This window comes from Hippocampus guttulatus, chromosome 12 (genome assembly GCF_054856545.1).
Source record: "Hippocampus guttulatus isolate MCC_2025c chromosome 12, RoL_Hgut_1.0, whole genome shotgun sequence".
NCBI classification, from domain to species: domain Eukaryota; kingdom Metazoa; phylum Chordata; class Actinopteri; order Syngnathiformes; family Syngnathidae; genus Hippocampus; species Hippocampus guttulatus.
The window spans coordinates 18,051,848-18,070,839 of record NC_141272.1 but is presented as its reverse complement, the minus strand read 5'-3'; the positions used below and the strand labels follow the sequence as shown (position 1 = coordinate 18,070,839).

General features: G+C 42.4%; 1 protein-coding gene across 1 annotated transcript; it reads right to left on the bottom strand.

Moving 5' to 3' along the window:
• Positions 1 to 1,219: 1,219 nt before the first annotated feature.
• On the bottom strand, positions 1,220 to 17,515 carry LOC147197713 (coatomer subunit delta). Its single transcript, XM_086125325.1, has 10 exons — positions 17,340 to 17,515; positions 16,377 to 16,640; positions 11,170 to 11,349; positions 9,877 to 10,082; positions 9,584 to 9,745; positions 8,909 to 9,074; positions 7,623 to 7,770; positions 7,146 to 7,254; positions 6,798 to 7,002; positions 1,220 to 2,648 (listed from the first exon to the last, which is right to left on the bottom strand). Exons 1-10 carry the CDS (start codon positions 17,340 to 17,342, stop codon positions 2,559 to 2,561), a joined length of 1,533 nt encoding a protein of 510 aa, XP_085981451.1. The 5' UTR covers positions 17,343 to 17,515; the 3' UTR covers positions 1,220 to 2,558.
• Positions 17,516 to 18,992: the final 1,477 nt, after the last annotated feature.

Genomic DNA, 18,992 nt, shown 5'->3' with positions numbered 1-18,992 from the left:
ATTGTTTAGTATTAAACTGTTTCCTCATTTAATAATAATAATAATTATACTTATTATTAGATTTGGTCTCGGGAGAAGTAAATTTTCTCAAAACTGTTATGTTTTAGTCTTTTGGATGTGCATTGTTTATTTATTTATTATTTAATGTTGGGACGTAAAGGGTCCCGCCCGCAGTTGTGTAAATGTCCAAATAATTATGGGCCTAACAGTAGCTACTCCGACCTGCAATTAAAAACAAACATCGCGACTCGTTGTCTGACCGACACATTGCAGCAGCTATGACAACATGGGTTAACTACGACGAAGTTAGTCAGAAAGTAAGGGATGGAAGCGCGTGACTCACCAGCGACTTCTATGGGCTACGTCTCAGGGTCGAAGTTCACGAGTATACACTAAGTGAAAAAGGTCAAGTAATCCCCCCCCACCCCACCCTAAAAAAACATAGCCACGGTTTTAGCGGGGTAGATAATGTAGAAAGTAGTTTTGTCTTTTCGTTTAACATTTTTAAGTACCAGTATATACCATTCTTACATCCGGAAATTATCTGTTGATAGCGGCAATTATTTTGAGTATTGTAGTTAAGAGTGGTTTACTGTCTTCAACCCCCCCCCAAAAAAAAAACTATAATTTCGTCTCGATACGTCACCTGTCGATGTCATAGATAAATCATACGGAGGTGGAATGACATCACGCTGGTGTGGCTCAGTGGTTACTTCGTGCAACGCAAACGCCTCTGAGCCCCGATGGAGTTCGAACCATGGGCGCTGTCCAGTGTTTTGCAACTACAGTATTCCGTTCAGTGATTTTACATATTTCACTTTGACGAAGGCTGCATTTGACTATTAGAGGGCTGTTCTGAGGGAGAGTTTAACTCTCGCAGAACACTTGCGTATTTTTGATAAACTGCTTTCTGCTGACAGGGGAAAAAGTTGTAATACATTTGGTAGTTGAATAGTTCCGTTGTCAGCAACACTCTCTCTCTCAATGTGAATATAAACATATTGGTGGGATTTGGGTAATTCAATCAAATTTGTAAGACTACACTGCGAAGTCCCTTGGCTGTACAGTATTCCTCTTGCGCACGCCTAACATGTCGTCCACATCCAAGGTCGCCCACCACCTCATTGTCGAATTCAGTTTTCAAAATAGCATGCGGCTCCAGGGCACAAAGGTTTTTTTTTTTTTTCATTTTAAGTAATGACATCGTCACACAACCATATACTTTTCAAGAATACATTTTATTACATTAAAGATTCTGTTTTCCCCCTAATTGTACAATGGAATGTTACGATTCCCCTTCAGAAATGTAGTTTAAAAAGGCTTGATTTACTAATTTCTAAATCCAACACATCCACACAACCGTTAATTGAAATATGGGGAGTCCAAGTGGAAAACAAACCAAGAAAGACATTCTCTTTCTGAATAATCTTAGATATTCAAAAAAGGAAAAAAAATATATGAACACGGGCGTGGGCGCAAGGTTTTTGTCTTTGGGATGTGGAGGGCCCAATTTCAAAATGCTCTGTACTTTATTTGCTTTTGGGGTGTGGGGGTGGTGCTGCATTTCAAGCTCTGTTGTGTGTGGCCCATGTCGAATGTACATGTCACTACTATCCAACTGCCACAACTGAAACAGAGTTAAATTTTGTGTGAAGAGAGGCTGCAAGGGTCTTATAAAAATACCAAAGTTGCAATAATCAAATATATTCACTGGTGGATAGGGCTCTGCTCTTCCATTTCAAACTTCAATGCCATGTGGTGGAAAACGTCGACAAATTATACAGCAAAAACTAACAGATATATCACCGTTAGAAATAAGAAGGACACATTGCAATAAGATGAATGAAAACGATTGCAGATAGAACATAATATATTTTGAGCATTTGCCTTTGGAGCCAAGGGCCAATCTGTAACCTTTCTAGGAAAATATCCTCCCAAGGAAAAAAAAAGTGAGATATCGGAGAGAACAACAAGTTTGATTGCTTATCATAACAAAGAACTAGAACTCTGCAGTTCAGGACCTTAACATCTGAAAAAGAAAGCAAGAACCCCAATCAGCCATTTCAAATTATTGCAATGCAACACGCAGAGGGATGAAGGGTGGTTGTGGAGGATGCATGGAAGTACTTGGGCCAATTCAAGTGAAGGCTGATTCCACTGCCTCGTGTTGTCACATTCCCCCAAGTGCTCGTCGCAGGGTTGTACTGACAAGACTGAGCGTGATGTGACCAGTGACCTGCCCGGCAATCATCCTCGGCCTCCGTTCAGGTCAACGACAGTGTCGCTGTAGTTACGAAATCTCAATTTTGAACGCTACAGATGATCCTCTCACTCTTCCTTCTACATAAATACACCACTGCAGCTCTGCCCAGAACTTGGAGCACTATTTGCCAGAGGGATGATGGAATCCTGTTGATGTACACAGTCTGTGTAGTAGTATACAGGGTGGGCAGCAAAGGAATTGTCAATCGGTCTGGTGGAGCAGATTTGGACTATTTTTCATGGGCCGTTTTTTTTCCTTTTCTTTTTTTTTGCCCCCCACTTTTCGTAGAATATTCTTACAGGATTTCATATTTGTCGACAACAAAGGAGGTCTCTGACGAGAATCTAACAGCGCTGTCTCCATCCACGTACGTCACTTTGGCAATCTGATGCAGAGGAAAAACAAAAGGCATTCATCATTGGCATGTTTTAGACCATGTGTGTCAATCTCAAGACCCAAGGGCCAGATCCGGCCCACCATGTCATTTTATGTGGCCCGCAAAAGCAAATCAACTTCCATGATCCTTACTAAAATCTGTACCGAAATGTACAATTGTCATGTGTAACAAATAGTGTTGAGAATTTGAAATCAGTTTGCAAACCTGATTACACTCACTTAAAATAATTATTGAAGAAATTATTATAGTGGACCTGACTGATTTCAAAACTAGTAACCCATCCATTTTTTGTGTACAAGTAATAATACGATAAGACAATGGAACATTTAATTGGTTTCACTGTGATAATGGCCCTTCGAGGGAAGACGTAACTCTAAAGTGGCCTGCAACAATAAATGAGTTTGACACCCCTGGTGGAGCATGACAGCAAAGCATTCATTATAATCAAATAAGCAATCAACTGCGAGACTTTACTACATCAATTTAGAAGTGGGTAAATAATTTTTTCCCCCTGGACTCTTTAAATTGTTATTTGCATTCGAGTTTGTTGACTGGTCACCAGCATTGTCATACTTTTTTTGTTCCCTCTCCTGTCAGTCAACTTTGTTAATGTTGATGGTGTCAGTAAGTAAAAAAAGAACTAAGCTTTGGATGGATATTTTGTTATCTCTCTTCAAAAATGCTCCCCCCCTCACTGAACCCGTTGAAATAATGTTAATGTATCATTATAGGGACATCTGCCAAACATACATCTTTACTTATATAGATAACGATATGAATTTGGCAACATGACAAAATTTGTTTTCTGCATTTCAATACAGTGAAACTCCTCTAGAACGAAACCTACATGGGCGAAAATACCCCCTAATGTGGAAAAAATCTTCATGCATTAACACCATTCCCGTTCTCCTGCCCCAAAAAAAAAAAAACCCTGTTGCGATTTCATTTTCTCTGCTCTAGCCTTGCGAACAGATTCACGACAACGAAGTTTAATCCAACAGCGACCTCTACCGCTTCGTTCAGAAACGGTAACAGCAACGACCACACTGGTTTACACAGCTCTTCAAAACCCTCCTCAAAACTCACTTGTATTCTTTGGCATTCGACTCAGCATGACTTAGATTTGTTCTTGGTTTCACTGTTTGGTGCTTTCTACCGTCTTTATTACCGATTTGTTTTACTGTTTATTGTATATGTTAAATTGCTCCATGTACAGCACTTTGTATGCAGCGATGGCTGTTTGAAAGTGCTCTATAAATACAGTTGAGTTGAGACTTTCCTGAACACAACATACATAGCAGCTCTGCCATTGGCTTACCAAGCATCATCCTGGCCTCCGATTGGCCAAGAGGGACCTCACTGTCTATAGGGGTGTTCACACGGCACACATTTGCTCCGGTGCTGCACCGATGTATTTTGTTGCGATATATTTTGCACCGCAGCAAATTGTGTGGAGCGTTCACACGTATAAGGTTGGGAAGGCTGGGAGCCCTGTGAGAATCATGTTCTTTGATTTCTCCAGTGCCTTCAACACCATCCAGCCCGAGTTGCTGGGAGGCAAACTGCAGAACACCGGAGTGGACCACCATCTCACAGCATGGATCATAGACTACCTCACAAATCGGCCGCAGTACGTGAGGTTGCAGAGCTGTGAGTCGGACAGGCTTCTCTGCAGCACTGGAGCGCCGCAGGGGACTGTTCTGGCTCCATTCCTGTTCATCCTCTACACATCGGACTTCAGACACGCCACTCCAAACTGCCACCTTCAGAAGTTCTCCGATGACTCTGCGATTGTTGGCCTCATTACAGAGGGGGACGATTGGGAGTACAGGGGAATGACGAAGGACTTTGTGGACTGGTGCCAGCAGAATCTCCTCCAGATCAACCCTAGGAAAACTAAGGAGTTGGTTGTGGATTTCTGCAGGAAACAGTCCTCACCAGCACCGATGAACATCCAGGGTATGGACATAGAGAGGGTGACCTCCGACAAGTACCTAGGTGTTCTTCTGAACAACAAACTGGACTGGTCTACAAACACGGACACCCTGATTAGGAAAGGACAGAGCCGACTCTTCCTACTCAGGAAACTGAGGTCTTTTGGGGTTCAGGGGTCGCTCCTTAAGACTTTCTATAACTCGGTGGTGGCCTCGGCCATCCATTATGGCATTGTCTGCTGGTCAGGCAGCATCTCAGCCCGGGACAGAAAGAGACTGGAGCGACTGGTCAGGAAGGCCAGTTCTGTCCTGGGCTGCTCCCTTGACACTCTGGAGGAGGTGGGCAACAGAAGGATGCTAACTAAGCTAAAAGCTATGATGGACAGTCCCTCCCACCCTCTCCAGCCCGCCCTGACAGCACTAGGTAGCTCCTTCAGCCAGAGACTGTTACACCCGCGCTGCAAGAAGGAGAGATACCGATGCTCGTTCCTACCAACTGCTGTCAGGCTGCTGAATAAAAAATAGCAACAATAATATTAATAATAATTAAATGATGTGGAAAACAACTGTAAATAGCACTGCGATTTATCCATTTTGTATTTATATTGCACTTAATTGAACGGTGTTTGTTTGTTTTTTCTTCTTTCTTCTTTCTGCCTACATTCTTGCTGCTGGAGGCTGTAAATTTCCCCAGTGTGGGACAAATAAAGGATATCTTATAAAGCCGCTGAGCGTGTCTGCACCGGCACAGCGTCGGTGCAGCCCCACTTGCGTTCACACGGCAGTTTCTGCAGCGGAGCAAAACGACAGAAAACAAATGAGCTATCGTGTTGGTTCTTTTTAAAATGTATACACAACTCAAGCGACTACTGGACAGGCACGTCCTTCTCCTTCTCGGTCTCCGTGCCTTCTGCTCGAGAGTGACCGCCCCCGAAAACGTAAATCAACGATGACTTCAATGACACTCAGAAAAGCAAATACGTAATGCGCCAAACAGAAAATCAAGAGAGGAAATCACAAAATAAATTATATGGGGGGCGGGGGGTTGTGAACACACAACAAAGGAACAAACTACACAAACAACTCCGAGACAGTCCAGTCTCCTACAAAAGGAAAGATGTTACCAGCCAAGTCTTGTGTCGTTATTAAACAAACACATGACGGAAGTCCTGTGGTGGATCAAATTTGGTCCGGTGTAAGCTGTTTTCCGGGGCTACGCCGGAGCTAATTTGCACGTGTGAACGCTCTACTGGGGCAGCCCCGGCGTAGCACCGGACCAAATCTTGCCGTGTGAACACCCCTTAAGTGTGTAGATACTGCAGCTAGATTCGTGGAAGATAGAGTGGAATGCATCCGATTAGCTGCTCAGAATAAATTGCTTATGGCTCGACGGACATTCAAATAAACAAACGTTTCCTCAAATGCTTTACTTGTTATCATGCTAAAAACCTTACGCTAACTAGAGAGCTAATGAGAGAGAAGCGCTCCAGTTTGCGTAACGTTTTTAGCCTTTGAGAGCTAATCGAGGACTACGAAGCGTCCCGTGGCTGGCTTAAAAGCTCATTGCATGACATCAGCTGAGCAACGCTGTCTTGGGTGGCAATCGAGGGGAGGGCGAGTTAGAGACAGTGCGATGGTGGAAAGAAAAGCCACCGGGTCCAGGAAGTATTTGTTATTGTTAGATTCAGACGCAGCATGAACGTTGCATTGCTGAAATTGTTACAAAACGGACCTTTGGATGTCAAGCAGCTAAGACAAGAAGCGCTCTGACGCTGGAAGAGAGGGTAGAAGTGATCAAAATGAAAGATGGAGGAAGAAAAATAAAATACATTATCCAAGAAATTGATGTAAGTGAAAGTGAATGCTGATCGTAAATTTCACAATTTCTTTCCCTTTTTTCTTTCTACACTAACTGCAGTATATGAAGTGTCAAATAAGTGTGTGCTCATACTTATGCACTATTGGAATAAAAATAAAGAGTACACATACGATTGTGTGTGCGTGTACACATACATTTGTGTGTGTGTGTTTACATCTGAGATCAGATTTGCTACAGTGAAAACCCCCCTGTTGTGAAAAAATTCTTGCTGCAAACATGATTTCGTTGTAGAGGAGTTTCACTGTACAGTATTTCAATCATACAATAATTCAAATATACTGTATTTGAATTATTGTATGATACTAATGTCCAAGTTCATCCTACCTGGATGTCGCAGTAGTTGCGTTTGGATACAAAGGACACATTAACGGGGAAGAAGTCATTGGGCTGTCCACTAATGCTGAACTCCAGGCTGCCAGTCTTGTTGTTGGCATCAATGACGGGTAGGCACCACTCCAGGACATTTCGCCTGCTGTCGTGTTTGTACTCTCCGTCCAGATCTCCAATTATAGGAGCACCGACGCCAGACCTGCATGGGAACAGATTCAAGTAACACGCGTTGTGATGACACATACCAAATTATTTTTAGGAAAGATATGGCCAGATCTTATTTTTAATATTGCCAGTTACGTCACTGTGTGTTGCCCCCAAAATAAGATTTTAGCTACTTACGGCACTGGTATGGTAATGACCACGTCATTGAGTTCCAGGCTCTCCTCCTGCAGCTCATATTCAATGTTGACGTCACAGCCGTTGCCACTCTCCGAAGGCCAGCAGTTTACTGAGTGACAAATGAGCCATTGTGGATGAAATGGACAACTGACAGTGAATAATAGCAAGAGTCCGACTCTAGCCTGCAGCTACCCGGCCCCCCAGACCAAAACAAACCCCAAACCGAGAAGCACATAAATATACATCTTTATTTATATTGCTGAAGTTGACACAACACAAAACAGAAAAGGGTAAAATGATTTTTCCTGACTAAAACGTTCACCATTGTTTTTGACGAAAACTAAAAGAATATAATTATGTTTTCTTGGACTAAAATAAAGACCAAAAATGATTGCTTTACAGTGGACTAAAACGTAACTAAACAAAAACGGGAAGAGGTTGACTAAATGTGATAAAACGCAAAACATTTGAACTTACTGGTTAAAGGTATGAGTGACTCGTCGGTGGTCTGTAGTCTCCATTTCAGCACGCCAACGTCGTTGTTGAGAGGAAAAGACTTCTCGGGGTTCTTCAGTCCAATCACTGCATCCGATGTGAACAACTTTTTATCCACATTGGGATGTGTCTGGGGAGCACATGATGGGACATGACTGTTGCTGGCTGCTCAATATCTCATTGAATGCCAAAACATAAAAATACAGTATCAGTCAGTAGTATCAAGGCCGTGGGAATGATTTCAGTATGATAAATCACCACTAGATGGCAGGAGTGGCTTTGAGCAGAGCTTGAGCCACACATGGTTGTGAGTGTGTTCATGTTGTACAGTACTCATCTCTCGTGGCGAGGTGCCATGCAAAACTGCGTGGTGATGAGAACACAGATCAAGTTCAACTTTCGTGAGAAGTTCATGGAAAACTTCATGTATCAGTGCAGTGTTTTTTCTTGCAATAAACTGTTATTTTGCAAAGTGCCCTTTTTTGTGTTATTTAGTAGAAAAGCATTGTTGAGTTCACAGGTTTCAAACTCTAAGAAGCCGGGGGCCAGATCTGGACCGCCATATCATTTTATGTGGCCCGCGACGGCAGCTCAAACATGTCAACTTCCATGATCCTTTCAAAAATGTCTACCAAAATGTTTCTCACACATAATAAATAAGAGATATATTCTAATCATTTTCTTGTTACCAAACCCCTCATGATAATCTACTTCTTTACATGGTTTCAGTCATAACGGCCCTCTAAATGAAACGGTGACTAAAACGTGCAAAAAATGAGCTTGACACCACTGGTTTAGATATTTGAGGTATCACAAATGCAAAAACAATAGCATCAAAGTGCAAGTTCTACTTGAAATGATTCTTTTCACATAAAGTTCTTTTTCTCAGAAACTTAGCAATGTTCAACTGCTGATTACTAAAGAACGATAAAAGGTAGAAACACATTTTTTCCCTGATGAAAGGAGGATGTTAGAGCTCATATAGCGACAGAGCACAATTTTCTGTTGGCCTTCCTAAATTAGCCAAATGGTCAAAAATGGCTGTCATTGAATTGAATCTAAGGCATTACGGTAAAGTACAGATGTTTTATAATTTTGCAATTCAAAGACATAAAAAAAAAAGAAAATCAAGAGTTAGATATGTCAAAAACCTAATACAGTTTCGACTAGTAAATACAAATCAACTTTGAATCCAGTTTAGCATGCGTTCTTCCTCTATGACAACGAATGGTCTAAAGTGTGTGCCTGGATTTTGCAAAACAACCTACTTGCAGCTGTAATCCTTTGCTGTCATTGTTGATGAGAACTAGGCGGATGCGTCCGTTCTTGTCGTCTGTGACTCGGAGCGTCACCATGCCCAGCACCTCCATGTTCTGCAGCCCGCCGTCACGACCGCAAGTGAGCGAGATCTTCTCTTCAACACGAAGATGTACACTGGTAGAGGGCAGGCCAAATCAGAGAAGTGTTGTGTTCGGACCGGGACATGGAGACGGCAAATACATTTTGGAACTAAAAGCAACAGTTGCTGTGTAAACATGAATGACAAGCTACTTTTTTGTGTCTTTCTGCAATAAGCCATTGTTCAGAAATAGCACTAATATCTAAAGTAAAGAAACTAAACATGACTTGGGATTGATTCTCTGTGGTCATACCTACACTGAGTCTTAAACCAAAGCAGAATAGACCAGAGGAATTGGAAGTGTATGCGCAGATTTAATGAGGTCATCACCCATTTGGAGTCTCTTGAAAATGCCTTAACTCAAAGGTCAGGCAGTTGCTGAAACCGAGTTCACTTTATACGTCTTAAACCCTGTGGTGTAATATGGACTAAAAAGCCTGCTCATCTTCAAAAAGCACTCACAGGAATTTTATTTAAAAAATATAATGTTTGTTTTCCTTGCTTGTTTGTTTGTTTGTTTAAGTCGACCAAGATGAGTCCCAACCTCTCGACATTCACTGGTGGTGGAAGAGCTTTAGAAACATCTGAGCCTCTCTTCCCAGAGGATGGCATGATAGTTTCGCCCTCGGACTTCAACTTGTCAACAAAGTTGTCCACCTCTTTTCCCTTCGCCCCCAGCTTCAGCGCCTTACTTGGTCCACTTGGTCTGGAAAGGGGGGGGGGGGGGTTAGTTTGTCAAACAAACAAGCCTTGACGACTTAAAAGACCAGCGGCGGGACAAAAAAAAAAAAAAGAGAAGAACAGCGACTGCAAGTGTGGATTTATGATTTTGTGTACCTGACTGGAGCTGGTGTGATCTTGGGCTTTTCAGGCTCTACGATGGATTCTGTGATGATCGATCCTGAGGAGATGCTGGTCATGCCACCACTGCCAAAGCCACCAAAAGCGGGTCCCTTCTTGCCAGAACGCTCGGCATCCCTCCTCGCCTGCTGCAGCTCCTTGGCCTTTCTTCTCATCTCAGCCTTGGCTTCTCTTTCCTGGGTCTGCGAGTTGATGAAATGTCAGTATAAAGATTGGGAAATCGCAGTCAGAAACACTTTTATTCGCAGACACAGGAATTTGACTTGGCAAAACAGCTCTTACAAACTTTACACAATTACAAAGCAGACAATTAGTGTGCATTGGCTGCAACAAATATGAATGCACTTGTTATTGAAAAGGTCTGTTAATAATTAAATCTACAGTAAGTGATAAGGGTTTAAGAGACAAAGGGGGGGTCGCTCTCTCTCTCTCTCTCAGACTATAAGGAGCTAAACAGGCGCTTTGGAGGCAAGTCATAAATGTAATGGCAACTCAAAGTTTCTGAAAAAAAATACTAATCAATGTACAATAGCAATATAGTGATCCTCGCTAATTTCACTGCTACTGGTCACTCTAAAATGGTTCAATGATTTTCTGCACCAACTGTACAACAATCAGTGTTTTTCAACCCGTGTAATGGTGTGCCACGGGAAAATATCCAATTTGTATATCCAATTTGTATGCCTGTGCGGTCTTTCGCCCAGAAAGTAATCATGTAGTACCCTCCCATACCGCTAGGGAGCAGCAACAGCTAGCCAATTGCCTTGTGTTTCGACGAGAGAAGCGAATTTGTGACGCATGAATGCAGGATGACAGTGAAACAATAAATACGAAAGATGATCAAATACTTTTTTCTTTGTGTTCATTTGATTCCAATTCAAGCTGTTATAATGTCATTCTTCAATGTTAAAAACGGTTATAGTAACAATATAACATGTTAATTGTTAAAATAAGCGGGGGTGGGGGGGGTCCACATTTTCAGCTAGTGGTGTGCCGCGAGATTTTTTTCAATGAAAAAAGTGTGCCTTGGCTCAAAAAAGTTTGAAAAACACCGATTTAGATCATATCAAATGACATTGTATGATGAATTTATGCCAAAATTTAAGAAATTGCAAAGGGTCCGCATATTTCATTCTCCAACTGCAGCACGGTGCTGAATATTTGTCATTTGCTATTGCGCACAGACAAACGGTTGTCATGTTGTACACCTGGAAAACGGGAGTATGAAACCCAGACGGAAAAGGCCCAAAATCACTTTGATGAACTCACCTCTCTGACAGCACGGAAAACCTTTTCCTCATGGGAGTCCATCTCTGTGAAAGTGCGGATTTGAGCTAGGTTGACGTTCTCTCTGTAGCCGAGAGCCACAATCTCATCAAAGGCAAAGATCAGGTCAAAACAGTGCTCTGATATTTCGCTCTCCTCCAGCACACGGCAATATTCTGGAATCTGGAGAGGCATAAAGGGGATACTTGACATCAGTTTCTCAGACAAAGGCAAAGGTTTCTTGACTGGTATAATTTAAGCACGATACCGTATTTTCACAACCATTGGGTGCACTTGAAAGTCTTACATTTTCTCCAAAATGGACGGGGCGCTTTGTAATGTGGGGCGCCTTATCTATGGACTGAATTCCAAAATCTGTGACTGTTGCTGTGCGACCTCGATGAGCATACCTGCTTGACTGTCCGATGATAAGCGGCCACGCTGCTTATATAGAGGAAAGGCGGACGTAACCAAGGAAGGCATGTGGATGTTAAAGAGGAAGGATGGGTGTGAAAGAGGACACTAAAGGCATGTTCAAAGGCAAGCTCACCAGTAGGTTGGTATAATTCCAGCACGTGCATTGAGCTAAACAACTTCGGACCCCCAAAAATGGCACCTATGAACAGACATGCCTACGAAGCACAGTTCAAACTTCAAGCGATCAGTTACGCGGAGGAACATGTCAATCGAGCAGCAGCAAGAGAATTTAAGAGTAACAAATGCATGGTTCGTTCACAAGTGGAGGAAGCAGGAGAACGAGCTTCGCCAAGTCAAGAAGACAAAGCTGAGTCTCAGCGGAAACAAGGCGGGGTGGCCCGATTTGAAAGATCAACTCGAGTACTTAATGGATTCACGGTCACAGAACAGCCGGCCGGGACAAGCGTCACCACAGTCACCATATGACTGTGGGCAAAAATGCTTGCAGAAGAAATGAAAATCCAGCATTTTCAAAGTTTGTCTTGTTTCTTTCATTTGATGAAACGCCGCCAACTATCCATCCTGCGCAAGGACTACTGTGGTGCAGCATGTTCAATGGAGAACTTGCCCAGCTGTTCAATTCAGACAAAGTTGAGGACTTTGATGGATTTGTCGATAAGAAAACCTTTATTAGTCTCGCAATGGAGAAATTCCAAATTCACAGCAGCAAAGTTATGAAAGGAAGAAGTAGAACAACAAAATATAGGAGCTGCTGGAAAGGCAGCCACTCTCGCGGCGCCATTTTGAAGTCAAAATAACAAAAATAACACAACACAACACATAGGACACAGACAGTCGTGCAATCTTCACCACTTTTCTGCATACACTTTGTTGTCTGAAGCAGTTATAGATGAAAGAGGAGAGGATCAAAGTGTCCTTTCACCAGTGGATCAGAGACGTCATGCTGAAAATGTGCACACGTCTGCTACAAGCTAAGTTTTTGAAAGCAAACACGAAGCTGTAGTGTCCATTGACGAAAAGAGATTAGTTCGCTTCTCCTGTCCCACGTAATCCGCTTCAAACTCCAAGCCGCGACTCCCAGTTCCAAATCCGCATCGGCGCTCCGCGCTAACGCTCCTTTCTTCTCATCGTCGGCTCCTCAAGCCTTACATCCATCCAGCCGCAGACCGTTCAACAGCACCGATCTCTCCGCTGAACAAAGCGGGGCTGTGAAAAATGCTGCCCATTACAGGCGCAAGACACAAGCGCCCCGGGACTGTCCAGCAACGACAGTCAAATGGCGCCGACATTCCTCCCAGTCAAAAACAGTGCTGGTATACCCATGCTGCCAAGAAGGCGCAACCAGCAAGCACAGAGTCTCCTCCTTGATGAATGTCTTCGCCCAAAAATGCTGAAAAAAGTCCACATCAGGTCCACACGACGTAACAACAAACACAAAGTGACAAAACAAACACAAAAACAACAAAAAAAGCAAGGCTCGTGAGAGCACTTGCCGACGGCTGCCTACTCGGGCGCCATCTTGACTTCATGAGGATGAGGATTGATTCAAAAATAATGTGAGTACAGTGTTAAATACTGGACTTCAATAAAGTATCACCAAATTCAGTTTTGCTCGTGCTACCTTTTTAAAAACATACTCAAGCGTGCATGCACGCTACCACACATGTTTCAGCTAGTGTACATTTTACCATGCCTGCGTCCAATAATGCAGTGCGTCCTATGTATGTGTTAAATACAGAAACCGACTTGATGCGGTGGGCCGTATGGTCGTGAAAATACGTTATAGGAAAGAATAAAAACAATATTTGACATGAAATCCTAATTCATTGGGTCCTGGACAACTGCCATATAAGCTAACAGTTAGCCTTGCTTCTGGTTATATTCCAACAACATATTATAATTATTATATATACTGTATATATATCCCCCCCAAGAGTCTGAATGCCCACAGGCACCATGCTGTATCTCACAAGTCAGTCTTAACACCATGGCAAACATCTGGTTTGAGGGAGGAGATTCGCGATTGTTCCCAATTATCTGTGTGTGTGTTTGTTATCTTGAGTAGACCACACACTATAACAGCAGTTAGAACACACTTGCCATTTTTTCCCCTTGTCATGTGTGGGTGGCGTGTCTCATGTTTTAAAAGTTTTGGTTCAGAACAGTCTGTATTCGTGCACCCAATTTATCTGTTTTCTTCTCACTCTAGCCAGAAATACATTCTTTTTATGACTGATCTTTTTTTCCCTCTAATAACTTGTGATTTTAGCTTCGCATTGGTGACATACAGAAGCACATTCTCTTCCAATGAAACCATAAACAGATGCCATCTCTGCTCAATGTGCGTGCAAACTCTTGAGAACGTACTTCAGATAATTTTGTCACAGTTGTATTTTGTTGAATCTGCTTTGAGTAAAGTGCACAAAAAAAAAGGCATAAATAATGTCGATTTACTGAACAATAATGTTGGGTGCATTATACATGACAAACGTATGGTGCAACATTAAAACAGTCAATGAACATAAAAGATTTAGAATTAAGCAACAACAAACCCACAAAATGCATTAATGAAAAAAAAGTGGTGGGGGGGGGGGGGCGCCAAATCAAGTCATGCTGGGTATTCCAAACCCCATCAAACTACACAAGGCTCAAAAGAACCATTTTCACATGACTGTGAGTCTAAATCTGCACTTTGTGCTTCATCAAAACAGAATAAATTGCAAAAATGATAATCGGATATTTGTACGTTTTTCCAAGAACTGAATTGGTGGAGACGTTCAACGGGCTGGACACGCGTGCTTACGTCACTTGGTCTGCAGATCGAGGCAAGATCGTTGCTACGCCACAGTAGTTAGCTGACGGCGAATATGCGACACTTCTTAAAAGTACTGTTCTCACAAAGGGATTACGAGGAGAAATTAACAAAAAACTGGCATACCATGCTAATGGCTAAACTAACCGGCGAATGTTTCCATTATTGAGTGCTTGGGTACACATTTCACAGATGGCTGGCAAGAACCATGACAAAGTGGTGCCTATTCAACTATGAACAGCAAAATAGAAGTTTAATTTAAGAGATGCCTGGAGAGAAAAATATACAAAATAATGCGACAAACAGCTAAGAAGGACCGGAAATGGCATATTGTGGTTTGTGTCAGCGGGGAGGAGTTGCCAAATAAGATTTCAAGTATAATACTGAGGATAAGCGGTTCAGAAAATAGATGGATGGATATAGTGTATTGAATACATATCACTCGTGATTTGTTTTCACAATACAGTCCCGCGTTTCAATTTTTACTTTTGAGATCTGGGCTAGAAATGTGCTGAAAATTACAATAAAGCAGATTTTTAATTTTTTTTATCATTTCTGTCAAACATTTTTATTGAGATATCCTTTATTTGTCCCACTCTGGGGAAATTTACAGCCTACAGCAGCAAGAATGTGGGTAGAAAGAAGAAAGAAAAACAAACAAACACCATTCAATTAAGTGCAATGCAAAATGATGCCTCCTATTTAGAGTGACATCTATGTTTATACAAAAACATATAGGCTACTGTGCATCTTCTGTCACTCAAAACATACATGATGCAGCTGAGATTACTGTCCGATACCAATAGCAAGCCGATTTGACATCAGCAGCAATGATAGCCGCTTTCATAACTTGATCAAGTGACAACAATAGGTATGAGGCAATCATCCATCCATCCATCCATCCATTTTCTGATCCGCTTATCTTAACAAGGGTGACGGGGAATACTGGAGCCTATCCCACCTGTCTTCGGGCAGTAGGCGGGGGACACCCTGAACTGGTTGCCAGCCAATCGCAGGGCACACATAGACGAACAACCATTTGCGCTCACACTCACACCTAGGGACAATTTGGAGTGTTCAATCAGCCTGCTATGCATGTTTTGGGAATTTGGGAGGAAATCAGAGTACCCGGAGAAAACCCACGCAGATATAGGGAGAACACAGGGAGACCGGAGCCAGAATCAAACCCTGCACCTCTGCACTGTGAGGCCGACGTGCTAACCAATTGACCACCCGGCTGCCCGGTATGATAAAATGTATACCCATTTATAAATAGACATTGAAAATTAGTACAAACTGAATTAAAGGGCCCTGGGAAATAACCCTAATCAAGTCAATCAAAACGAATTATACTCTTTGATATGCAAAATAACAATTCAAGTTTACTTCAGCTGCTGGACATAAGACTAAAAGAGGGGAGTCTGGAATGGACTACATGTACGAGTGCTAATATTGGAGATTTTGGATGTAGACTGATATGTTTTTTAGGGTGATATCAGATCAGGACACACCTCCAAAACGCTCCCAAATAAATGGAGCATAAAGCTAAATCAGGAAGTCATAATACAGATTACAACAACAAAGCAGAAGAATCTGTGACTTTAGCACGTCAACTTTCATGTTTCACAAAACAATGAAACGTTGAACTTATCTCAACACTATCTGACTGAATAAGTAAATAAATAAAATACACATACATATCAATCGACTGAAAGGAAGCCGAGTGTTTCCCCCCCCAAACTGCAGCCTTTGCAATTTCAGAATTGCATTCTACTATTTGGCGATATCAAGTTCACAACTTGATATGAATTTGATTAATTGTTCAGCCCTAGTTAAAAGTGACATCTTACCAACCTCTCTGGATAGTCATATACTAGGTGAGAACAGCCGGTATAGTCCAAATTGATGGGGGCACGCAACGCCACGGTTAATGTAATCTTTCTCACAACACAAGGCTTACCACACGAGAGAAGAGTCTGAGTGTTTCAAGGTCCTCGAGGATGTTGCTGTTCTTGGTGGTGATGAGGACCATGTACAGCTTCTCCAGCGGCTGGTACACATAACGGACGCTGTCCGTTTCCACAAAGGTATGTTGCTTCCCTGTGTTCATCAGTTTTGGAAATGCAGCAAGGAGGCCTTCAATTCGTGTCCGTGTCATTTCGACAAACTGCCGCGACACAATGGCCTTGCCAGCCTTGGTGCACACCGCCGCTGCCAACAGCACCTGAAGATGACACAGTGAGTCATACTGTATGAAACATACAACACTGTGCTGACACACTGTCAGAACTTGGAAAAATCTCAAACTGCAAGAAATAATACAAATAATTGAGACAAATGATAAGGTATATGGGTAAAGAAGCATTCAAATCAGAGAGTAATGAACATACCAGCTGTTATTTTCTACATCAGGAAATGCCAGTATGAGAAGTTATACAAACGGCCAAAAATCCACTTTGACAGATTCGATTTTATAGAGAAGGTCTTTGATGGCTCAACGGTAAAGTAGCAAACCGCGATAAATACAAATAAAACAATATCACAAGACAACGAAAGTCAGTGTTGTGGACTCGATACTACTGTGGAGTTATCTTGAAAAGCTTTTGGAGAGGAACCTGCACACTGGCAGCAGGCAACGTTAGCATGGCTCCTGCTAAAGACAGAAGGGAGCTAGTTCACGTCAGCACAGCCTGAACACAACTGTGTCGCCCTTTCAGTCACAACAATCCGTTTCAATGACTGAAATTAAATTTGCGTCAAAAATGACAGCTCAACGAAAATCACTCCAAAATGTATTGTATAATTTCGCTTTCAGAGACCCAACTGTTGTCTCGAATTAGCCAGCTACCTGCTTAGCCTATGTTTTGAAGCCAAGGCCCAACGAAACGTATTTAACTTTATGGGTCTGACGATTCTTACTTACCATTTTTGTTTCTCTTTCTATAGAATGGCGGCCTTCAGCTTCTTTGTCGTTTTTGCTTGAGTTCTTTTAATTACTCCGAATCGGCAAGGTAAGACGGTACAGCTCGCTTGAAGATGTATGGTTGTTAGCTTGCCTGGCGTCAATATGGCAGCAGTGCAGAGCCACGTCTCCACCGGAAGTACAGCGCGGGACCAACCCACACTGCAAAACTGTGACGTGTGCATTCGTACTCCGGTGATTCTTGCAATGACAAACGACTAAGGTTATTACATTTCTTTTTGGGGTGAAAGTAACAAACGTCAAATTACCTCTTCTAAAGGCTCTTAATCTGTTAACTTTTGGAACTTTCTGCCAGTTTTTACAACAACAAAAATTGAAATGTCTGTTGGTTGCAAAGATGCAAGTTTCACTTCCTGAGCCCTGCTGAAGTTGCCACTGATTAGACATTAGTTTGGAGTGTGTGGAGTTGTGTCAGTGATACGTACAGTTCACCCCATACTTCACTATCATAAACACCTACATTTAAAATCTAAATTTGATTTGTTTCATGAAATTGAATTTACTTATTCGAAACAGCCTATTTTCTTTGATTTGTAGCATCATTTATTTATAATTTTATCTGTGGTTTTATTATTTGCTCTTGGTTGTAAAGTGTCCTTGAGTGCTGTGAAAGGCGCTTACAAATAAAATGTATTATTATTATATTATTATTATCACTCTTGGCTACACTACTTCCATTGCATGTGGATATTGAATTTTAAAAATCAGGTTTCTGCCTTTATTTGCTAGGTCAATCCAAACTGTCCAGGGCCTTCAGAATCAGTAGTGCCGGCTTCTTCACCCCTGAGCCCTCCTCTCAGTGGGACGTGCCTGGAACACCTCACCAGGGAGGCCTCCTTTGAGATGCCCAAGCCTGGCCCGTCTTGATGCAGAGGAGCAGTGGCTTGACTCTGAGGCCCTCCAAGATGACCAGGCTTTTCACTTATCTATTTAGGACAACCTGCACACCTTGGAAAACTCGTTCCCGCCGTTTATATCTGTGATCTTGGTCTTTCACGATCCAGAACTTGTGAGGGTAGAAAAATAGATCAACTGATAAGCTTTGCCTTTTCACCTCACTTCCTTCTTTATCACGACAGATCAATTCAGCGATCTGCTGGTCCATTCTTTCTTCACTCATGAACGATACCCCAAGATACTTGAATTCCTCCACATGGGGCAGCATCTCATCCCTGACCTGCAGAGACCACCCCATACCTTTTAACTGATTACCATGGTGTCTGATTTGGAGCTACTGATTCTCATCTCAACCGCTTCATACTCGGCTGGGAACCGATCCAGTGAGAGTTGAAGAGCTCGATGAAGCCACCAGAACCATATCATTTGCAAAAAGGAGAAATATAATACCAGCAGGGTGGTCGACTGGTTAGCACGTCCACCTCACAGTGCAGAGGGTTTGATTCTGCCTGCGGCCTTCCTGTGTACCGTTTGCATGTTATCCCCATGCCTGCGTGGGTTTTCTCCCGATACTCTGGTGTCCTCCCACATTCCAAAAACATGCACAGCAGGTTATTGGAACGCTCTGAATTGTCCCTGGTTTTGATTGTGAACGCGGGTGATTACTGTGTGTGCCTGTCATGATTCCGTTCTGTT

What these genes read in the sequence shown, in the direction of transcription:
- LOC147197713 (XM_086125325.1), bottom strand. An exon ending in TCAGACTCTTCTCTCGTGTG is followed by an intron (nt 11,350 to 16,376) that starts GTAAGCCTTGTG and finishes ATGCCTCTCCAG; the next exon opens with ATTCCAGAATATTGCCGTGT. An exon ending in GCAAAGGATTACAGCTGCAA is followed by an intron (nt 7,771 to 8,908) that starts GTAGGTTGTTTT and finishes TGTGCTCCCCAG; the next exon opens with ACACATCCCAATGTGGATAA.